Genomic DNA, 22,535 nt, shown 5'->3' with positions numbered 1-22,535 from the left:
TGTTGAGCTGGTCTTTGGGCCTCTGGCAGTGCTTCACAGTGTTGAGCTGGTCTTTGGGTCTCTGGCAGTGCTTCACAGTGTGAAGCTGGCCTTTGGGCCTCTGGCAGTGCTTCACAGTGTTGAGCTGGTCTTTGGGCCTCTGGCAGTGCTTCACAGTGTTGAGCTGGTCTTTGGGTCTCTGGCAGTGCTTCACAGTGTGAAGCTGGCCTTTGGGCCTCTGGCAGTGCTTCACAGTGTTGAGCTGGTCTTTGGGCCTCTGGCAGTGCCCCACAGTGTTGAGCTGGTCTTTGGGTCTCTGGCAGTGCTTCACAGTGTGAAGCTGGCCTTTGGGCCTCTGGCAGTGCTTCACAGTGTTAAGCTGGTCTTTGGGCCTCTGGCAGTGCTTCAGTGTTGAGCTGGTCTTTGGGTCTCTGGCAGTGCTTCACAGTGTGAAGCTGGCCTTTGGGCCTCTGGCAGTGCTTCACAGTGTTGAGCTGGCCTTTGGGCCTCTGGCACGCCTGGCCCGTTTCACACCCCCTCTCTGTGCCCAGTGCCCAGGCAAAAGCAGGTGTCAGCACATTGTTGAGTGAGGGCTGGGGCCCTTCCTTAATTGGTCTGTGCTTGTCTGAGGGGGACATGCAGCTACAGAGGGCCAGAGAGTGGAGGGGAGAGAGACTGACTAGCCTGGGCTGGCTCACACCACTGGGCTGTCAGGCTAAAGATGTGTTTTAAAAGGTATATGACACCCAGATCTCTGTCTGTCAGATGAATGCCACTGGTGTTTCAGAGATAGTAGGCAGCTCTCCTGCGGTGGCATGGCCTCTTGTCTGTGTTGTGTAGTAGTGGGCACCTTGTGTAGGATGTAGTGTTCATGAGGCTGCTTTTCATGTAGGGGAGTGTGCTGTGCTCAATAGCATATGTTGTGCATAGAAGGAAGGGCCCACGAGCTGGTATCGAGTAGAAGATAAAGTATAGGATTTCTAATCTGCATAATGTGTTCCCTGTCACTAAGGGTATTTTTTTAAATCATAATGTAGAGAGAGAGAGGCTGCGATGATTCCAGTTTAGGGCTGATTCCAGTTTAGGGCTGATTCCAGTTTAGGGCTGATTCCAGTTTAGGCCTGATTCCAGTTTAGGCCTGATTCCAGTTTAGGCCTGATTCCAGTTTAGGGCTGATTCCAGTTTAGGGCTGATTCCAGTTTAGGGCTGATTCCAGCTTAGGGCTGATTCCAGCTTAGGGCTGATTCCAGTTTAGGGCTGATTCCAGTTTAGGGCTGATTCCAGCTTAGGGTTACAAAATTCCCAGAATTTTCTATAAATTCCCTTGTTTTCCAGAAATCCAGGTTGAAGAATTCTGGAATTCCTACTTATTCCCTCCTGATTCAGGGGAATCCTACAACTGGAATTTCGGTAAAACCAGGGAACCTATTGAATGTTCCTGGAATTTTGCAGCCTTATTCTTGATAATAAGAAAGAACATTTTTTTCCTCTGTTGTCATCACTTTTACGTATAGATATTATCAGTACCCAGTTAGAGATTTTGGAGAGGTTGATAAGTAACCTACTTGACATACAGGTGACTGCCAAAATAATGGAAACACTTGAGTAAATGAGGGATACAAAGTATATTGAAAGTGGGTGCTTCCACACAGGTGTGGTTCCTGAGATAATTAAGCAATTAACATCCCATCATTCTTAGGGTCATGTATAAAAATGGTGGGCAGACCATTATTTTGGCAACCATAGCTATGCCCCCATAGGATGACATCCACGGGGCACGAGTGGTAACTGAATGGTTTGATGTGCATGAAAACAATGTAAACCATATGCCGTGGCCATCTCAGTCACCAGATCTCAACCCAATTAAACACTTATGGGAGATTCTGGAGTGGTGCCTGATAGAGTGTTTTCCAACACCGTCATCAAAACACAAAATAATGGGATTTCTTGTGGAAGAATGGCGTCGCATCCCTTCAATAGAGTTCCAGACACTTGTAGAATCTATGCCAAGGTGTCAGCTCATTGTTGAAGCTTTTCTGGCTCGTGGTGCCCAACACCCTATTAAAACACTTATGTAGGTGTTTCCTTTATTTTGTCAGTTACCTATATGTGCTTATTGTTAATCTTTGTTCAGGTCTCCCTCTCTGTGAAGAGTGGTTAAAGGTTCATTCATTTTCCAGTGATGTTAGACTTCTCCTTTATTCAACTACAATACCACTCTGTGGTGCCCAGGATCCTACAAGATCAAATACATAATGTTACCATTTATAAAGTTCATGATTAAGTCTCTCCTCTCCCATTTGCTCTGTCACCATCTGTCTTTCCTGCCTTCCGCCTCACCCTGCATCAATATCACTGTAATGTATTCCTCTCGATTGCAGTCTGTGTTTGTCTTTTCATATGGTTTATGTTTTTGTATTAGTGCCACAAATCCAGATTTCTTTAGGAAAGCTATTTATAGGGCAGCTATTACAATGTTTGTTTGATAAGTAGCTCAACAAGGATAGGATTGGCTTTTGTACTTGTATGTCACACTTTGATGTTAGGTTGTCAGTGTGTTCTGGGATGACATATTCAACACCAGTATTTTTACTGAGGCTGACTGTCTGGTAGTACTATGCTGAGCTTGGGTTTGACAGACTCCATGTGGCGCCAGTGGGTGTAACTGAGAGTGAGTCACACAGCTTCTGGTCAGTCTATGACGTTGGTTCACTCATATCATTGTCTCACACTGCCTGTGTAGGAGGTGGTCATCTGTCATTAATTTATGTGTCCCTGTATGTAAGTGTCCATGTTAGCCATCCATGCTGTTTCTCTGTGTGCAGCCTAGGCACTCCTATCCATGTGTCCTGAATACACTCATTGCATTGCACCTCATTGCCACACACACACACACACACACACACACACACACACACACACACACACACACACACACACACACACACACACACACACTGTTCTCTGATGTGACCTTCAGCACATGCAGGCTGGCATTCAATTACCACCCTGTCAGTGGCCCATCCAGCCCAGTCGCTGCACGTCCTTGAGATTCATTCTCTACTCTAGTCTATATTCCATTACATCCAGGACATTGTGTGTTCTGTCCAGTTTAATCTGTGCTCATATCCTTGCATCACATACACCATAACCATGTGTGTGCTGGTACTGAAGTGCTTGTAGTGTCATATTCACCTTTGCTCAATACCTGATTTCATATCACAGATTATCGTGAATTAGAAATTTGTGACAGGCACATGAAAAAGTTTTTAAAAATTGTGTCCACCACACAATGTTCTTCTTTATAATCCAGTACACAATTTTCTTCAAAATTTCAATTTATTGTGGCTAACTTTAGCTAGGTGGCTAACGTTAGCTAGGCTAGGGGTTAACTTTAGGATTAGTGGTTAAGGTTAGCGTTAGGGGTTAAGGTTAGTAGGTAACATGCTAGCTAAGTAGTTAAAGGGTTAGCTAACATGCTATCTAAGTAGTAAAACAAATTGTAAGTAGTTACAAAGTGGATAAAATGTTGTCCATCATGTGATTTGAAAACGCACCGTTTGGGTTGCTAGACATTCACGTCATGCACCCACCCATCCTCCCCAAACAAACCTCCCTCCTATAGTTTCTGTCTTAAGTAACCTACTGCCTTTATCTGTGATTAAAATGCACTGTATACTGTATAATGTGGTGGACACAAAATGTTTTACTTTTTGTGTGTCATGAATTTCCCAAGTAGTTGGTGTCTATTTCAGGATAATTTGTGATAGTGGGTTGTATTGCTGTAGCACTGCCAGGATCCAAAGCACTTCTGTTCCCCATCCCTTGTAATGGTTTGATGGTAGATTGTAATGTTTGTAATGTTTTGATGGTAGGTTTGTCACAGATTGAGTCAGTGTCAGGAAGATGATTTAGGCATCCTTGGGTGACATGAAAACCACACGTCTCCAAATGTAGTACATTTATTATTTATATTTATTCAGATTTTATATGATCTCTTATCACATTGGACTTCGATAATGTCAAAATATTTCACAGCTATTGTTCTAGCTGCATAATTACAGCCCAAAGTGCCTGGAGAGTCCACACACGCAAATCTGTGATCATTATTGCAAGTACAGTAAAGGGTACTTTTCATGCAAGTGCCATTATCGTTGCTGCGGCTCGAATAGGCTGGTTGAAATCTCCAGCGGATTGAACTCCTAACTGTCCCCGATGTTCTACTGTGAACATTCATGTTCTGCTCTGGACAGATGCTGATTGACTCGGAACAGATTCATTTGATTGATTAAGTGAGCTGCAAAAGAAGTAGGCTGCTTGCAGTGAGTAACTGGCTTTAGTATTGGTAGTGAACATGCCTATTTAACTGGTGCCAAATAATCTGGAATTATTCTCCTGCATTGTGCTCTAGGACATGGACTGCGTCTGATTTAGCTCATTTACCTGCAAATGCAGACAGCAGCATAGTGTACTGGATAAAGTCGTCCCTTCGGGAATTCATTATGAGCAGGTTCAGCACTACTGTTATTTGTAGTTAGGAGTTAGGATACTTGTACACATGAGGTAGTTGCTGAATTATATGTTTTCCAAGATGGCGTAGCAGTCGGACGTGTATTTGTCTTGTCTCGTCTTGTCCTGTGTACATATTAGTTTTCCTCGTTTTTCCCCCGTATATATTTAGTGTATATTTTAATCTCACTTTCCATCTACGAACTGAATATACTTTCCTGCAACCAGCATCACCCAATGTGGTACGGATCTGCTATTTTTATACTTTAGAATCGGAACCCCCATCAGAAGCTAGCCAGCTTCTAGCTAGTAGTCAGTTAGCCACTGCTAGCGGTCATCACCGTTAACTCGGACATCAACCAGCTTCAGCTCGGTCAATACCTGCCAGTCTGCCCAGCGCGATAACAACCCAGAGCATATCGGACTGCTTTTTCTCTACCTCATCACCAGATTCCTGCCACAAGCCCTGGTCCATTATTCTGGATCATCTCAGCTAGCTAGCTGCATTCGAGTGGCTACTGTTGGCCAACGCCTTTGTCCCAAAGCAAGCACCAGTTAGCCTTGAGCTAGCCTCGAGCTAGGCCCATATTTGGGCTAGCCGAAGAGGTCTACCAGCTAATTCTTGGGCTACAATAACTCTTTTGCCAATTGGCCTGGACCCTTTACGGAGCCCTGCCAATCCATCACGACTGGTCTGCTGACGTAATTGTCCGAGGTGGTTTCAACAGGTTTTTCCATTGCGACGTCGCCGAAGGCCCATCTGCTAACCCCAGCCCGCTAGCTGTCTGAATCGGCGTGTCTCCAGCTTGCCTAGCATAGTAGCGACTACCGAACGGCTCCCTGACTCACCTACTGCTGCTCATTAGACCCTATGATCACTCGGCTACACACGCCTCTCCCTAATGTCAATCTACATCACCAGAGGAACAGAGGATGAGTAGGATAAGGTTACGGCTAAAGGCTATAAGAACTAGTCGTCTAGTACGTTCGGAACAGAGAGTAAAAGGAGTAGGTTTCTGTGCATGGAAGAATAGATTCAAGGCCTAATGTACAGACAAAGGTTTGGTAGGATGTGAATACAGTTGAGGTAAACCTATGCATTGAGTAACGATGAGAGAGATATTGTCTCAAGAAACATAATTTAAACCAGGTGAGGTCACCGCATGTGTGGGATGTGGAACTAAAGGGTTAACTAAGGCGTGTTGAGCAGGGCTAGAGGCTCTACAGTGAAATTAGGCAATAATTACTAACCAAAACCTCAATGGACAAGGCATATTGACATTAGGGAGAGGCATGCGTAGCCGAGTGATCATAAGGGTCCAGTGAGTGGCTCAGGCGGGCCGGAGACACGGCGATTCAGGCAGCTAGGTGGGCCGGGGCTAGCAAGCTAGCAGAAGGGCCTTGGAGGGACGTCGCGACGGAAGAAGTCAGTTGTAGCCCCCTCGTGCTGTAACGTCAGCAGACCAGTCGTCGTGAATCAGCAGGGCTCCGTGTGGTGAAAGGGTCCAAGCCAATTGGAAAAATGGGTACAGTGGCCAAAGAATTTTCTCCGATGGGCCTCTTAAGCTAAGTCCAATTTTTCTAAAATGATCTGCCTTAATTGTTGCAACCCCTATTACTAGCCTGTTCAACCTCTCTTTCGTATAGTCTGAGATCACCAAAGATTGGAAATCTGCCGTGGTCATCCCTCTCTTTAAATGGGGAGACACTCTAGACCCAAACTGTTATAGAGCTATATCCATCCTGCCCTGATTTTCTAAAATCTTTGAAAGCCAAGTTAACAAACAGATCACCGACCATTTCAAATCCCACCATACCTTCTGCACTATGTAATCTGGTTTCCGAGCTGGTCATGGGTGCACCTCAGCCACGCTCAAGGTCCTAAACGATATCATAACCTCCATCAATAAAAGATAGTACTGTGCAGCCGACTTCATCGACCTGGCCAAGCCTTTCGACTCTGTCAATCACTGCATTCTTATAAGCAGACTCAATAGCCTTGGTTTCTCAAATGACTACCTCGCCTGGTTCACCAACTACTTCTCAGATAGAGTTCAGTGTGTCAAATCAGAGGGCCTGTTGTCCGGACCTCTGGCAGTCTCTATGAGAGTGCCACAGGGTTCAATTCTCGGGCCGACTCTTTTCTCTGTATATATCAATGATGTTGCTCTTGCTGCTGGTGATTTTCTGATCCACCTCTAGGCAGACGACACCATTCTGTATACATCTGGCCCTACTTTGGACACTGTGTTAATAAACCTCCAAACAAGCGTCAATGCCATACAACACTCCTTCCATGGCCTCCAACTACTTTTCAATGCTAGTAAAACTAAGCACATTCTCTTCAACCGATTGCTGCTCGCACCCGCCCGCCCGACTAGCATCACTACTCTGGACGGTTCGGACTTAGAATATGTGGACAACTACAAATATCTAGGTGTTTGGTTAGACTGTAAACTCTCTGTCCAGACTCACATTAAGCATCTCCAATCCAAAACTAAATCTAGAATCGGCTTCCTATTTCGCAACAAAGCCTCCTTCACTCATGATGCCATACATACCCTCGTAAAACTGACTATCCTACCGATCCTTGACTTCGGCGATGTCATTTACAAAATAGCCTTCAACACTCTACTGAGCAAACTGGATGTAGTCTTATCACAGTGCCATCCATTCTGTCACCAAAGCCTCATATACTACCCACCACTGCGACCTGTATGCTCTTGTTGACTGGCCCTCGCTACATATTCGTGGCCAAACCCACTGGCTCCAGGTCATCTATAAGTCTTTCCTAGGTAAAGCCTGCCTTATTTCAGCTCACTGGTCACCATAGCAACGCCCACCCGTAGCACACACTCCAGCAGGTGTATTTCACTGGTCATCCCCAAAGCCATCACCTATTTTGGCCGCCTTTCCTTCCAGTTCTCTGCTGCCAATGACTGGAACGAATTGCAAAAATCACTGAAGCTGGAGACTCATATCTCCCTCTCTAACTTTAAGCATCAGCTGTCAGAGCAGCTTACTGCTCAGATTACTGTACCTGTACACAGCCAATCTGTAAATAGCCCACCCAACTACCGCATCCCCATATTTTTATTTATCTTGTTGCTCTTTTGCACCCCAGTATCTCTACTTGCACATCATCTTCTGCACATCTATCACTCCAGTGTGAATGCTAAATTGTAATTATTTCACCCCTATGGTCTATTTATTGACTTACCTCCCTAATCTTCTACATTTGCACACACTGTAGATAGATTTTTCTATTGTGTTAAAGACTGTACATTTGTTTATGTGTAACTCTGTGTTGTTGTTTTTGTCGCACTGCTTTGCTTTATCTTGGCCAGGTCGCAGTTGTAAATGAGGACTTGTTCTCAATTGGTCTACCTGGTTAAATACAGGTGAAATAAAGGTGAAATGAAAAATTAAATAAAAAATATGTCTAAGAAGGTTGTTATCTTAGTTACAGTACTAAACTAATATAGGGCAGGCTATAATATATTGACTTGTCATCTTTCTGTTCGATGTATTGTTGCCTCAGTGATGACACCTGGTATTTGAGAAAAGCTCAGCCTGTGAAGATATAGAGGAGGTTAGAACAGAGAGGGGCTGTAACATGATTTGCACAGCTGGCATTTATGTCTTGTTGAGAGAATAAATATGTTCCCTTGAAAAAGTTCCCATAAACACTGCCGGGTCACTGTGTCTCCATTAAGGAAATGAAAACGGCGGTAGCAGTGACTGGGCCTGTGCTGATCTTCCCCTTGTGATGATCTCATAAAGCGATTGGGGAGTTATTAGCCAGGCAGTATATTATCCTGGGTCTTTATGGTAATTCTTCTAGGATCCAAAAATAATGTTAGATAGAAACCGTGAACTCCTGAAACCTGAACTGTCTGCAGGGAAACAATGGGTTTCAGCACCGCTGTGACCCAAGCCCAGAGTGTAGGCTTTATAATGTGACAGCATTTAGTTCTCAAGCCAAACAATGTGGATAATATTTTATATCCCTCAACTTGTGTGGATAGTACTTGGCCTGCTTGGTCCCTTAAGGATAGACCACGTGGATTTCATGTTTTCATGTGATCACATGTGAAGTTAATGAGAATGAAATGTGACAACATGTAAAGTAACTTGATAACATGAAACAACACGTGAAAACATGTGATCACATGTGAAGTGTTCAACAACAAAAAATTCTAGTGTGAAATGAAAGGGGTGGCTCATGTAGCTTAATCAGTGTTTGTAAAGTAGCTAACATAATATATTGCTTTACAGTTGATGATTACCGTATAAACACTATAGACACCTCTTAATCTATTATTGTGGAAGACACATGTTGAATCAATAAAAATATGTTACATTGATAGAAGAGGGCACGATTTCAGGAAACTGAGCCCCTTGAAGTATCAAATTCTCTGATAAGTCTGATAAGTCAGAAAAATACTTTGTTGTCCATTACAACTGAATAGATTAGTTTCCTGAAAATAGATCCAGTCATTAGGCAGCTCCAACACACGGTAAAAGGGTGCTGTGTAAACTGAAAGGAGATGGGAGTAGTCTACGATTGAAATATGGGGTGCGTAAAGTATACTGCACCACTAATATGTTATGAAGGTGGAATAAATAGGGGTGTTAAGGCCATCACCACTCAGTTCCCTCTACCATGTCTACCATCCTCCAGCCATCACCACTCAGTTCCCTCCACCATGTCTACCATCCTCCAGCCATCACCACTCAGTTCCCTCCACCATGTCTACCATCCTCCAGCCATCACCACTCAGTTCCCTCTACCATGTCTACCATCCTCCAGCCATCACCACTCAGTTCCCTCCACCATGTCTACCATCCTCCAGCCATCACCACTCAGTTCCCTCCACCATGTCTACCATCCTCCAGCCATCACCACTCAGTTCCCTCCACCATGTCTACCATCCTCCAGCCATCACCACTCAGTTCCCTCTACCATGTCTACCACCCTGCAGCCATCACCACTCAGTTCCCTCTACCATGTCTACCATCCTCCAGCCATCACCACTCAGTTCCCTCCACCATGTCTACCATCCTCCAGCCATCACCACTCAGTTCCCTCCACCATGTCTACCATCCTCCAGCCATCACCACTCAGTTCCCTCTACCATGTCTACCATCCTCCAGCCATCACCACTCAGTTCCCTCTACCATGTCTACCATCCTCCAGCCATCACCACTCAGTTCCCTCTACCATGTCTACCATCCTCCAGCCATCACCACTCAGTTCCCTCCACCATGTCTACCATCCTCCAGCCATCACCACTCAGTTCCCTCCACCATGTCTACCATCCTCCAGCCATCACCACTCAGTTCCCTCCACCATGTCTACCACCCTGCAGCCATCACCACTCAGTTCCCTCTACCATGTCTACCATCCTCCAGCCATCACCACTCAGTTCCCTCCACCATGTCTACCACCCTGCAGCCATCACCACTCAGTTCCCTCCACCATGTCTACCACCCTGCAGCCATCACCACTCAGTTCCCTCCACCATGTCTACCATCCTCCAGCCATCACCACTCAGTTCCCTCCACCATGTCTACCATCCTCCAGCCATCACCACTCAGTTCCCTCCACCATGTCTACCATCCTCCAGCCATCACCACTCAGTTCCCTCCACCATGTCTACCATCCTCCAGCCATCAACACTCAGTTCCCGCCACCATGTCTACCATCCTCCAGCCATCACCACTCAGTTCCCTCCACCATGTCTACCATCCTCCCGCCATCACCACTCAGTTCCCTCCACCATGTCTACCATCCTCCAGCCATCACCACTCAGTTCCCTCCACCATGTCTACCATCCTCCAGCCATCACCACTCAGTTCCCTCCACCATGTCTATCACCCTGCAGCCATCACCACTCAGTTCCCTCCACCATGTCTACCACCCTGCAGCCATCACCACTCAGTTCCCTCCACCATGTCTACCATCCTCCAGCCATCACCACTCAGTTCCCTCCACCATGTCTACTATCACCACTCAGTTCCCACTACCATGTCTACCATCCTCCAGCCATCACCACTCAGTTCCCTCCACCATGTCTACCATCCTCCAGCCATCACCACTCAGTTCCCTCCACCATGTCTACCATCCTCCAGCCATCACCACTCAGTTCCCTCCACCATGTCTACCATCCTCCAGCCATCACCACTCAGTTCCCTCCACCATGTCTACCATCCTCCAGCCATCACCACTCCGTCCCCTCTACCATGTCTAACGCCCTCTAGACATCACCACCCAGTCCCATCTCACTGAGTCCTCTCTGTCACTGACGCATCAGATGCTTCTGATGTTCTCCTTCCATTTCCTGAATCTTATCAGTGTGTGTCCGTTGCTGCTTTGCACAGTTAAAATATTCACTGAAAGTGCCTAATCTTTACTTTAATTAAGCATGATAAGTCTATGCATATTTAGCTTTAGATTGCAATTATAGGTGCTCTTTACTCGTTCCACTCCCTGTAAATGGTCTCTTCGAGTCTAACTTATAGGCTTCTTAACCTCAGTATATTTACAATGCTTGTGTAGGCTGTGTTGCTGGTTTGTTTAGCTACGACTTTAGGTCTTAGCTACAGGCTGAATTGTGGTCATGTGCGGGTTCCAGTGACTCAGCGTATTGCACATGTGTTCCAGTGGGTCAGTCATTAACTCTAAACCATGTTTTTTATGCTGCCTTGCACCGCTTACCAGAGTGGCACAATGGCAGAGCAGATTCTAGGAGTAAGGCCCGTGACTGGCAGACCACAGCTCCACTTTAACAAAAAGTGTAATTTGATTAAATCTGCTCTGTTTCAGTCCAAAAGCTGTGCTGGCTAAATCACATAAAGTGGATTAACTCTTCTACCGGATAGAGCAGATTAAAATTGTAAACACAATCACTGACTGATGCATAGGACCTTCAGGGGTGGAGACTGTAATAGAGGTAAAGAGGCTTCATGACTGTTTAATTGGAAAGGAACAATGGCAACCATAGCACTTCCTATTTTACACAACACTGACAATGGTTTACACACTCAACACAAGGCATGAGTTCCATTACAGAAACCTACCTAGAGAATCGTACTGCTACCTTTTCCCCATCCTGAGGCGGAGCCTTTCTTTACCACTACTGTACTTGGATGCTGTACTTCCTGAAAACATTAGTAGCCATAATGCAAGTAATAGTTTTAATGAAAGCGCTAAGTTATTCAGCCTGTGTTTCTGGAGAGTGAATCGTCAGCATGTCTCTTGATCCCTGAAGCGATGTTCCCCTCCGGGGCGAGGGGATGTGGGGTGAGGAAGGGTGGAAGGGTGGCAATGCTCAGTCTAATGGAGGAGATCCAGAGATCCAGGCTGGCTCAATGAGAGCAGAGCGGGGGAGGCAGCTGGACAAAATCCATTCCCAGAGTGAGCATTCTGCTGAGGCAGGTAGGCCGACCTTTCAGCCGTCCGATAGGTCAACCCTCAGCAGTGTGCCTGGACATCCATGGCTAAACGCCAGCCCAGCCCTGGTACCTCTCATAGTAAAACCCATATGAGCAGCAGCCAGCTATGATCAATAGAGCCGCCTGGGCTGGTAACTTATTTACAGTACTGTAGGCGACCTACGCCTCAGACAGAATTCTCTCTCACCAGGAGAGATGAAGACAAGGGAACTGTACAGAGCCAGACTGTCCTGTACTAGATCCATATAAGTACCTACCAGGGTCTATAAGTGGGGCCAACACTGTAGGCAGGGGTGTTCAATCTTAGTTTTGACGAGCTACATGGCCTGTTTTTTCAATCACTGTAGCTGTAATGGAATTTGTGTTTTATAGGCACTGGGAAACTAAACAGCAATATCTTCTCTGCTTGGTCAGCACAGCTGTAGTAGTCGAGAACAGTACAGCACATATACTGTACCATTACCTCCCTCCTTCTTTAAGGGACCCTCTGCTCTTTGGTTAAAATAACCTCTCCTGTTTTTCCCCCCAGTTGCCCACGGAGTGAGAGAGGAGCCCCAGTTTGTGACGGCGCGCGCTGGAGAGAGCGTGATCCTGGGATGTGACGTGTCCCCTCCCCTGGACGGCCAGCAGCCCCCCTACGTGGTGGAGTGGTTCAAGTTCGGAGTGCCCATCCCCTTCTTCATCAGCTTCCGCTTCCACCCTCCTCATGTCGACCCAGAGTACACCGGTAAGAGCCAAGCCGACTACTCTCCTCATGTCAACCCAGAGTACACCAGTAAGAGCCTTCCACCCCCCCATGTTGACCAAGAGTACACCGGTAAGAGCCAAGGATCTAGTGAGCATTTGCCATGTAGCCTGGTTCCAATACTATGAAATTAGAGAAAAGAACAGAACAGAGGCAGCACTAACGCGCTGACGCACATTGCAGCTCAGATTAAAGTGTATTGTGAGGACAGATGCCATGTTACAGTAGAGCTGTGATAGTGTGTTAATGGTTGAGACTGTGCCATGGTTCATGAGAACCTCCCCTGGGTGTTTTATGGGACTATATCCTCTCTGTGTCTACATGGAGCTGAGTGTCTGGAGTGCCTGAAGATTACCATGGCCCACTAGGCCAGAGTGGCCTGCTGCCTAACACACGCATGCACAAACACACACAAACACACACACACATGCACACTGTATAAGATCTGCCTGGCTGGCTATTCTCATGAATCCCCATTTTCCATTTCTCACCAAATAAATAATTAATCTGGGTGGAACAGAGATGAAATGTACTGTCATTGCCCGGTTAGACTGGCTAGTCCTGCAAGGCAGTCAATGTACTGCTATATTTCTGGGTGTTAATGTACTGTATTCTGCCTATATTTCTGTGTCTTAATGTACTATATTAATCCTATATTTCTGGATCTAAATGTATTCATGCTGGAGATAAGAGGTTTCGGACTGTCTTTTACAGTAGCAGAGCTCGTATGTGGGGGTAAGCTAGCTTCTCATGCCTCTCTGCCTCTATGTCTGTGAGCTTTAAATGGGCATACCTGAAGACTGAAGTGTATTTTGTAATTCCACTATGACCTTATATTTTACAAAGGATTCTATCTTAGATCATGTTAAATAATAGGGTTATGGTTCACATCATATGTGTTGTATTTATGTTGAAGTGGATTGGGAATGGCACACCTCTCTCTTGCAGGGAGGAAAATACAGACTTTTACTGTTCGACTGAATATTACCCTTCGGCAAGTGTCTTAATCAGTGCTAGACAGAAATGGAGTGCTCCTCCTCTAGTGTGTTAGCCAATTGCCCAAGGTGATATGCAAATCTAACATTTAAAATCAGCTATTTTTGCACCAACTAACGCAAAGAAACAATCAATATTGCAGACACTATGATATTTAGTTTGTGCATTTGTAGTTAAAGATTTTTGGGGACAGGCTGGTCTTACATCTCACCCAAACCCAATTCCCAAGCTCTCCTCCAATCAGAGCCAGGGAAAAGCCTGCAGAGGGATTATGGTCTTTAAAGAACTGAACGTTTAGCTGCATGGCTTTCTTTAGCTCGACTCTCCTCTCCTCTCTCTACAGCTATTGCAGCAGTGCAATGGATCGAAGCCTATGTGTGATATTAATAAACCCAGGGGGCAATATTCACTGTAGGCAGCAGTAGTGTTAGATTACAGTGTGTGTGAATGCCCTCGAAGGGCTGGTCCTGATGTGTACATAGTATTGTTAATTCTGTTTACAGCACGCCTCTCACTCGGTGACAGATTGAACCTGAGGTCGATCCCTACCCTTCACGCCACCACCTACCCTACTCAGCACTTTGTCACCCAGGCTAAAATAGACCTGACTTTTGAAGCCTCGCCTTTTTACTGCAAGACTGCAGTCTCCCTCTTTTCTCTACCCTCTTCCCTTTGCCTTATCGATTTCCTGCTCAACAAAAACCCACCGTTTTCTTTGTCAGTTATCGCAGCCATCCCAGTAAAAGGCTATCTATCGCATCTATATGCAGAGCTACTGGAAGAGCAATCCAGCCTGCCCTCCACGCCAATATGTTTTCCTGACGTTCAAAATGAACGAACAAGCAACAGTACTTACAGTACATAGCGTATATACATCTCAAAGTTTGGAAAAGGATATTTGTCCCAGGGCACGGCTCTAACAGAGGAGAGAGTGTTTCAGTCAGTTCATCTGGCTCGACTGACAGGGCTGTAGCAGAAGCCGTGTGGATGCAGTGGGTTGGAAGCTGTGAGACAGATTTCAACATGCCTGGTTTACTCAACTTCTCTCATCCTCTGTGACATGACTTCCTACTTTTAGATTTCCTATTAATCTCCTGAGCCTTCAAAGAGAAGTCAGTCTTTTTCACTATTGACACTAAGTGCTTTCCTTTTCCAAGCCCTGTGCTTCATCAGGTCGCTGTGGGGAGCTTAGAACAGGGTTGCCAGGTCAAGCAAAAAATTCTAGCCCAATGACCACTCAAAAACCTACTCAAAAGGCCTGAAAACGAGCCAATTATTTATTTTTTCACAGCAAGAGAGGAGTTGCGATATCTATACAATAAACCCTTTTTCCATAACGTTATCGAGACAATTAAGAACGAATATCATAGTAACTTGTAACGACCATTACAAAATAATAATTATTGCAAGCTATGACATGACATAATAAAGGAATATGAATATGTGACAAGAGAAAATATACTTTGCCCTGATTAAACTCGCCAGATCATTTTCCATCAATGGATGTAGCTTTAACTCGCTTGACTGGTATGATTAAGCAATACGGCTACAGTAGCCTAGACAAGAAGTAGGCAAGATGTAAACGATTTAGCAGTTTGCTTAGTTCAAATTAACAGACTGATGTATCCAACATGAATAGTGAGGCGATTTCGCAATAGTAAATGCTTGTTTCCTCAATTTCCTGCTGAAATAGGCTACTGAGGATGGGGTCATAATTTCAATCACTGAATTAATTGTGAATAATATGTATATGAACTGAATATTCTTTTCAACCACAGCCAGTGTTTACCTGCAGCCTAATCTGACTACTGTTAAAGTCAATCTAATGCGTTCATAATAACACAAGGCTACAACAACAAACTGAAGTTACAGGCTTTTTATTCCATTCGTTTGCCAGCTCCAGGTGGGCTACAAACGCGGCACAAATTGATTTACAGTAACTCCAGTGATTTCGTAATTTCAATATATTTATTTGATCAAATGTTAGCCTACAATGGCATATACATTAATAGGCTACTTGATGGCCAACAGAGACAAATGTATAATTCTCCACATTTAGCCTAAAATCCGTTTCATTGAGGACCTTTCCCCATAAAACGAACCACGCGAGGGTTTCTTAATTTACATCTCAAATTTCCACTCGGGCAGACCCAAGAATTGAGCATGCACAAAGCACTTCGCTTGATACCGTTTCCTTTAAGCAGTCAACATTAGAATGCAGTTTAAACCACCTCCAAGCAGATTTATGTAATGCGCTCTTGTAATGCGAAAGTAGTTCCCCAGTGCTTAATCTTTTATGGAAAAGGGTTTGGAAATAGCTGTTACCATAATGACAATCTAAAAAGACTACCTACATGTCACGACGTGCGCGCATGCTGTTCGCTCTCCTCTCGCGCACGTCACGAGCATGAACGGAATGCTACACTAGCACAGGTTGCCGAGCGGTGAAATACCGCTTCCCATTCATTTCATTTGAAGGAAAGCGGTGAGAAGCGAAGAATGCGGGGGACCTTTGGGCGGTGCGAAGTTGGCGTGGGAGGCAGTGGAAAAAGATAAACTTTACCTAACTTTGTGCAAATCACAAGCGCGAACACTGGGCGATGACCAATCATATCGAGTGGTTCCCATGACGAATTTGATGCTATGCGACCCAAGGTTGGAGACTTTCTTCAGCAAAGATGGCTGACAAAAATACTACGATGGAAGCAAATGTAAGTGGTCATAACGAATCATGAAAATAATGTACAGTTGACAGGAATATGTTAGTTAATGTAGAGGCAAACGAGTATGCATATTTTTTTTATCATAAAGTTAATTTACGAAAATCGCTATTTAGCAAGCTAGCTGACTAGCTTTATTGGTGTTGTGACATGAGTATGAAATTGTAATTCTGGTTGTTTGTTTTAGGGACTCCTGAAACAACCAGCAAGCCATGCTGTCGTCTTGTGGAAACAGTGGATGTAAAGAATCTAGCTAGCTAAAGCATTTACTGCAAATTGAGTGTACAATTGTGTAAGCTTGCCTTGCTGATATTTGCCATGCAATGCAGATGGATGAAATAGCGTAGTTAGCTATGTTCTTGCTTATTGTGCAGTGGAGGATAACAATACCTGTATGCCTATGGATGTGTAGCTAACATTAGCGTTCAAGCCGATCGGTGTATGGACCCAAACGTTTGGCATACATATTAGTTCAGAACCTAGCTATGAACCTTCGCTATCATAGCCAGTTGTATCAAATTTAAAACAGTCTGAACGACATTAATGAAGCCTATGGATTGAGTAGAATATAATATAACTTTGTGCCAAGGATGCAAGTCGTAGACAAGTTATTACCATGCATGAGATCCCCACATTGTAGCCTGTACATTTAATATATTCACTGATCATGTACTCTACCTTGGCAAATAAAGGTGCAGTTCAGGTATGAATGTCTTTGAGGTTAATTTTCAGTCATATCCAGTACTAGGAGTATGAAATTCCAGTCTTTGAATGATGCTGTGTCTGTATGTATGTATTACAATTATACACTTCAACAGTGTTTACCAATCTTGATCCTGGGACATCAATGGTTACACATTGTAACTAATAGACTAGAAACAGGATTTAACTAGTTAAAGTCTGATTTGTAATTAATATACAGAAATAGAATTTTAATAACCATACACTACAAATCCTATGCATCATGCAAATACTCTAAATCCGGTTAATCTCAATATCTAATGCCCTTCATCTGCATTGATCTGATAAACACAGGATATGTGTAGTATTTCATCAAATGATACTTAATTTCAACCAGTAGAGAATGTGAAACACTTTATTGAAAGAAGTTCATTATCCAAGTGTTATAAATACATGCATTATAAATATTATACATACAAGTTCAATCTGTACTTCAATGCACATCTGTTGTGCATTATAAAAACAGAGGAAGAAAGAGGTGGCAAGAGGTAAGAACATAGGAGCAGGGAAGGCAGCATATGATTAATGAATCAGTGCTACCCAAATATTCTCTCAGTTCATCACTATTACATAACATTTGGGCTGACTAGAGACACTATTATCTTAAGAGTGGGTGAGGTGGCAATGATGGGACTCGGTGTTGGCATCCTCTCATCAAAACATCTGCAGATGAGAAAGAGCATGTTTAAGCCTTGTTTTTATTTTTATTCTAACATTGTTAGTCATCATAATCATCAGGAGTTGACATGCAAAACTGACCTTGGATCATTAACTCGGACTACTGCATCTCTATCTGTATTTCAATGTAAAGCATCTCTTTAATAATACTTCCTTCTGACCTGACCAAGTGACCGCTCACCTCTGATCATGCTGTGCCCTCTATGTAGCCAGTTCAGATGCGGGAGGGGTTCACCGACATAGCTGATATAACCTAGAGGATTTAGGGAGAATAGGAGAGCGGGATGAAGTGAAGGAGAGATACTGTTATTGAGAAAATAAGGTATTTAAAGAGACAGTGTTCTAACAGGAATCTGTGTGTGTGGCCTCGCCTGGTGTCTGCACCACACTAAGTGGCTGCATAGTACTTTATGCTAAAAATCATGAACGGGCACACCAGGACAAACAATATAGTCTATAGTTTTAGAAATAATGAAGTGTCTTACTATTCTCCATGGTTGGCCCTCTTGCCTATTCCTTGAACGTGGAAGGAGCTACAGATATATTTCTCCTCTGGCACACGGCGGCAAGCTGCAGATCCCCTCCCGGTTCTCGTGTCCATCCTCATGAAGTTATCCAGGACACAGGTTGCCTTCACACACCTGAATTCCTCCATGAGGCAGTCCCAGATGGCCCTGGTCACCCAACCTTGCAGTGCCTATACGTTAACTGTAGGCAATCGTTTTGAAGGAATCTCCAGTTACAAGGTTTCTGTAGGAATGTGGAAGACAATGTAATTATTAGACTTTTACATCACCAGGTCATTGTGGAGTACTGAAGTATAATATCCCTGATAACAAATCATGATAACATTGGATTTATAGATGCATGTGCACTGCACACATATGTGCATGTGACAATAACAGGATCATATCAAGGATAGCATCACAAATGAATACATAAATACCACTTGGAGCTTGATGATGAGTTGATCATTTGACTCAGCTGTGCAGTGCTAAGGCAAAAACAAAAATGTGGGCATATTAGAATCAACTATTAAAGACTACCAGACCCCACGGGATTCTCCAATTACATTGAATGAACTACAGGACAAAATACAAACCCTCCAACCCAAAAAAGTCTGTGGTGATGGTATCCTAAATTAAATGATCAAATATACAGACCACAAATTCCAATTGCCTATATTTAAACTTTTTAACATCCTCAGCTCTGGCATCTTTCCAAATATTTGGAACCAAGGATTGATCACCCCAATCCACAAAAGTGGAGACAAATTTGACCCCAATAACTACCGGGGGATATGCGTTAATAGCAACCTTGGGAAAATTCTCTGCATTATCATTAACAGCAGACAAAAACAATGTATTGAGCAAATGTCAAATTGGCTTTTTACCAAATTACCGTATGACAGACCACATATTCACCCTGCACACCCTAATTGACAAATAAGCCAAAACAAAGGCAAAGTCTTCTCATGCTATGTTGATTTAAAAAAATCTTTAGACTCAATTTGGCTTGAGGGTCTGCTATACAAATTGATGGAAAGTGGTGTTGAGGAAAAAACATACAACATTATAAAATCCATGTACACAACCAACAAGTGGGGCTGGGGGGTGAGACAGGGATGCATCATAAACCCCACCCTCTTCAACATTTATATCAACGAATTGGCGAGGGCACTAGAACAGTCTCCAGCACTCGGCCTCACCCTACTAGAATCTGAAGTCAAATGTCCACTGTTTGCTGATGATCTGGTGTTTCTGTCCCCAACCAAGGAGGGCCTACAGCAGCACCTAGATCTTCTGCACAGATTCTGTCAGACCTGGGCCCTAACAGTACATCTCAGTAAAACAAAAAAGTTTCCAGGAAGAAGAATACAAATTCCATCTAGACAAAAAAAAAATATATATATATATATATATATATATACACACACACACATACCTCGACCAAAACATCAGTTAAAGAACCCATTGTCACATGAAATGACGCTGGAGATACAAAGCAGGTACGGGGAGTAAAACATTTAATAAATAACGGACATGTAACGAGACAGGAACAGCGTCAGCAAACAGGTAACAAAGACAAAAAAACATTTAATGCAGCAGCGGGGAACAGAGCAAGGGAACTGAGAAATATAGAGGAGGTAATAAACAGATGAGTGAGTCCAGGTGAGTCCAATATCGCTGATGCGCGTGACAAGGGAAGGCAGGTGTGCATAATAGATGATAGGAGTGAGTGATGTAGGGCAGCCTGGCGCCCGCAAGCCCTGGGGGGGCAGATGTGACACCCATTGTCCTTTATGGTTGTGAGGTCTACGGTCCGCTCCCCAGCCAATAATTCACAAAATGGGACAAACATCAAATTGAGACTGCATGCAGAATTCTGCAAAAAAATATCCTCAGTGTACATCGTAAAACACCAAATAATGCATGCAGAGCAGGATTAGGCCGATACCCGCTAATAATCCAAATCCAGAAAAGAGACGTTCAATTTTACAAACACTTAAAAATGTATTCGGCCATCACTCATCCATATTTTTATGTACACATTCTTATTCATTCCTTTACACTTGTGTGTGTATAAGGCAGTTGTGAAATTGTTAGATTACTTGTTAGATATTACTGCATTGTCGGAACTATAAGCACAAGCTTTTCGCTAAACTCGTGACAAATAAAATTTGATTTGGTTTGATTTAAGCCCTGTATACCTGCTTCTAACATGTGTCCTGCATCCTGATCTTGTCCATTTACACCTATAAGATCTGATCACAGTCAGACCCCAATGCGTCTTTTAATCATGTACACCCGTCTAAAAATGTGGGCTGAAACACAATGTGCAGGACAAAGGATACATGTTAAAACCAGGTATAAGTAAGGGCTTAAGTAACACAGCAACATGGATGGTGCTGAACACTTATCCCACAGGGCACCAGTACAAAAAAGTATGAAAATGTATGCACTCACTACTGTAAGTCGCAGTAATCACATCATACTGTAGGTATGACGTCCTCTCAGTCTTGCACAAGCCAAAGCAGCTGACTCCCTCTCCAAGGTGTCCTCCTCGATCCAGGGGCATGTCAGGCCGAAGAAGCATCTGTTATGGGCAGACCAGATGTCTGCTGTGCAGGGGTGGAAAAAGTACTCAATTGTCATACTTGAGTAAAAGTAAAGATACCTTCATAGAAAATGACTCAAGTAAAAGTGACCCAGTAAAATACTACTTGAGTAAAAGTCTAAAAGTATTTGGTTTTAAATATATTTAAGTATAAAAAGTAAATGGAATTGGTAAAATGTTCTGCACTTAAGTATCAAAAGTAAAGTATAATCCATTTAAAATTCCTTATATTAAGCAAACCAGACAGCATCATTTTTTTTTATTGACGCATAACCAGGGACACACTCCAACACTCAGACAATTGACTTACGAAGCATTTGTGTTTAGTGAGTCTGCCAGATCAGAGGCAGTAGGGGGTGACCAGGGATGTTCTTTTGATAAGTGTGTGAATTGGACCATTTTCGTGTCAAAATGTAATGAGTACTTTTGGTTGTCAGAGAAAATGTATGGAGTAAAAGTACATTATTTTCTTTAGGGATGAATTTTAGTAAAAGTTGGCAAAAATATAAATAGTAAAGTCAAGTACAGATACCCCCAAAACTACTTAAGTAGTACTTTAAAGATTTTTTACTTTACATCACTGCTGCTGTGGTGCAGACTAACTTCATGCTCTGGAGTTTGGTGGAGAGAGCTTATTTCATGGACTCAAATTCCCTTTCTATCTGATGCATCAAAGTCTCTCTACACAACTCCCACCACTGATTCCTTCTACTAGCTTGGGGGAATGAAGGCACCTCTTCTAGTGAAAAGGGTTTCACATCCTCTACGATGAAGTCAAATACCCAGTGATTAACCTGGCTTTGTTAGGTGTGTGGTCTTCCTGGTTATAGTTTTGCTTGTTTCAATGGTGTACAAGATGTCCCTTTTTGGCCATCTGTAGATGGCTGTGCATCTCTCCACTCCTCCATGTCATCTGGTTGCCTTTTCCTGCTCAGGTTCTTCCATTGATTGTTATGCATCCTATGAAAAAACTAAATGCAATCACTTAATTATGACAATACAGTATAAGTAAAATAACAGTGGAGTGAGAACCTTGTTATTGTTTCAATTAAGGATTGTAGCTTTACCCAACTTTTGTCCACCCTTTTGAAACTTATGTTTCACTCTCTATAGCCTGCCCCTGTCTGATAAACACAGGGCTGGGGTTGGAACATGTAACCACTCACACATGGACAAAGCTGTGAATGCAATGATGTCTATGGTGGTTAATATTGTTTGTATAGAAATACTCAAATATTTATTTGGGTTGAAAAACAATTCAACAGCAGGAAAACTGCAGTGTGGCTTTATTGATTAGGGTAGCATGGTACTCTGAAACCATAGCTAGCTAGCTATCTAAGTTAGCAACAACCCTGACAGTGAGCATCTTGTAATGTTGGGTTACAGAGTGCAACTAACGTTAGCTTTCAAAATGTTTTTTTTTTGTACTTTTGATTTAGCGAGCTAGCTAGGCTATGTAGACCAGTGAATTTCACCTAACTATCTACAACTGATTTGTCTTAGTTAAAATAGATTTAATTAAATTGTTAACAAATTAGCACAATATCATACTTGCTATTATATATTGTTAACTACAGCAGCTAGCAACCGAC

General features: G+C 43.4%; 1 protein-coding gene and 1 long non-coding RNA gene across 5 annotated transcripts in view; both read left to right on the top strand.

The window, feature by feature from the left end:
* Positions 1-22,535, top strand: part of LOC135546488 (protein turtle homolog B-like) — a 73,209-nt gene that overhangs the window by 4,607 nt on the left and 46,067 nt on the right. For all 4 annotated transcript variants that reach the window (XM_064974955.1, XM_064974954.1, XM_064974956.1 and 1 more), the window contains exon 2: positions 12,476-12,673. In XM_064974955.1, coding sequence (XP_064831027.1) covers positions 12,476-12,673 — 198 coding nt within the window. The remainder of the gene's footprint in view (positions 1-12,475; positions 12,674-22,535) is intronic.
* Positions 16,098-17,113, top strand: LOC135546490 (uncharacterized). The gene is made up of 2 exons (XR_010456587.1): positions 16,098-16,398; positions 16,595-17,113. It is a non-coding gene; the product is annotated as an uncharacterized LOC135546490 (long non-coding RNA).

This window comes from Oncorhynchus masou, chromosome 9 (assembly GCF_036934945.1).
Source record: "Oncorhynchus masou masou isolate Uvic2021 chromosome 9, UVic_Omas_1.1, whole genome shotgun sequence".
In the NCBI taxonomy this organism is placed as follows: Eukaryota; Metazoa; Chordata; class Actinopteri; order Salmoniformes; family Salmonidae; genus Oncorhynchus; species Oncorhynchus masou.
This window is presented reverse-complemented; position numbering and strand designations above follow the sequence as displayed.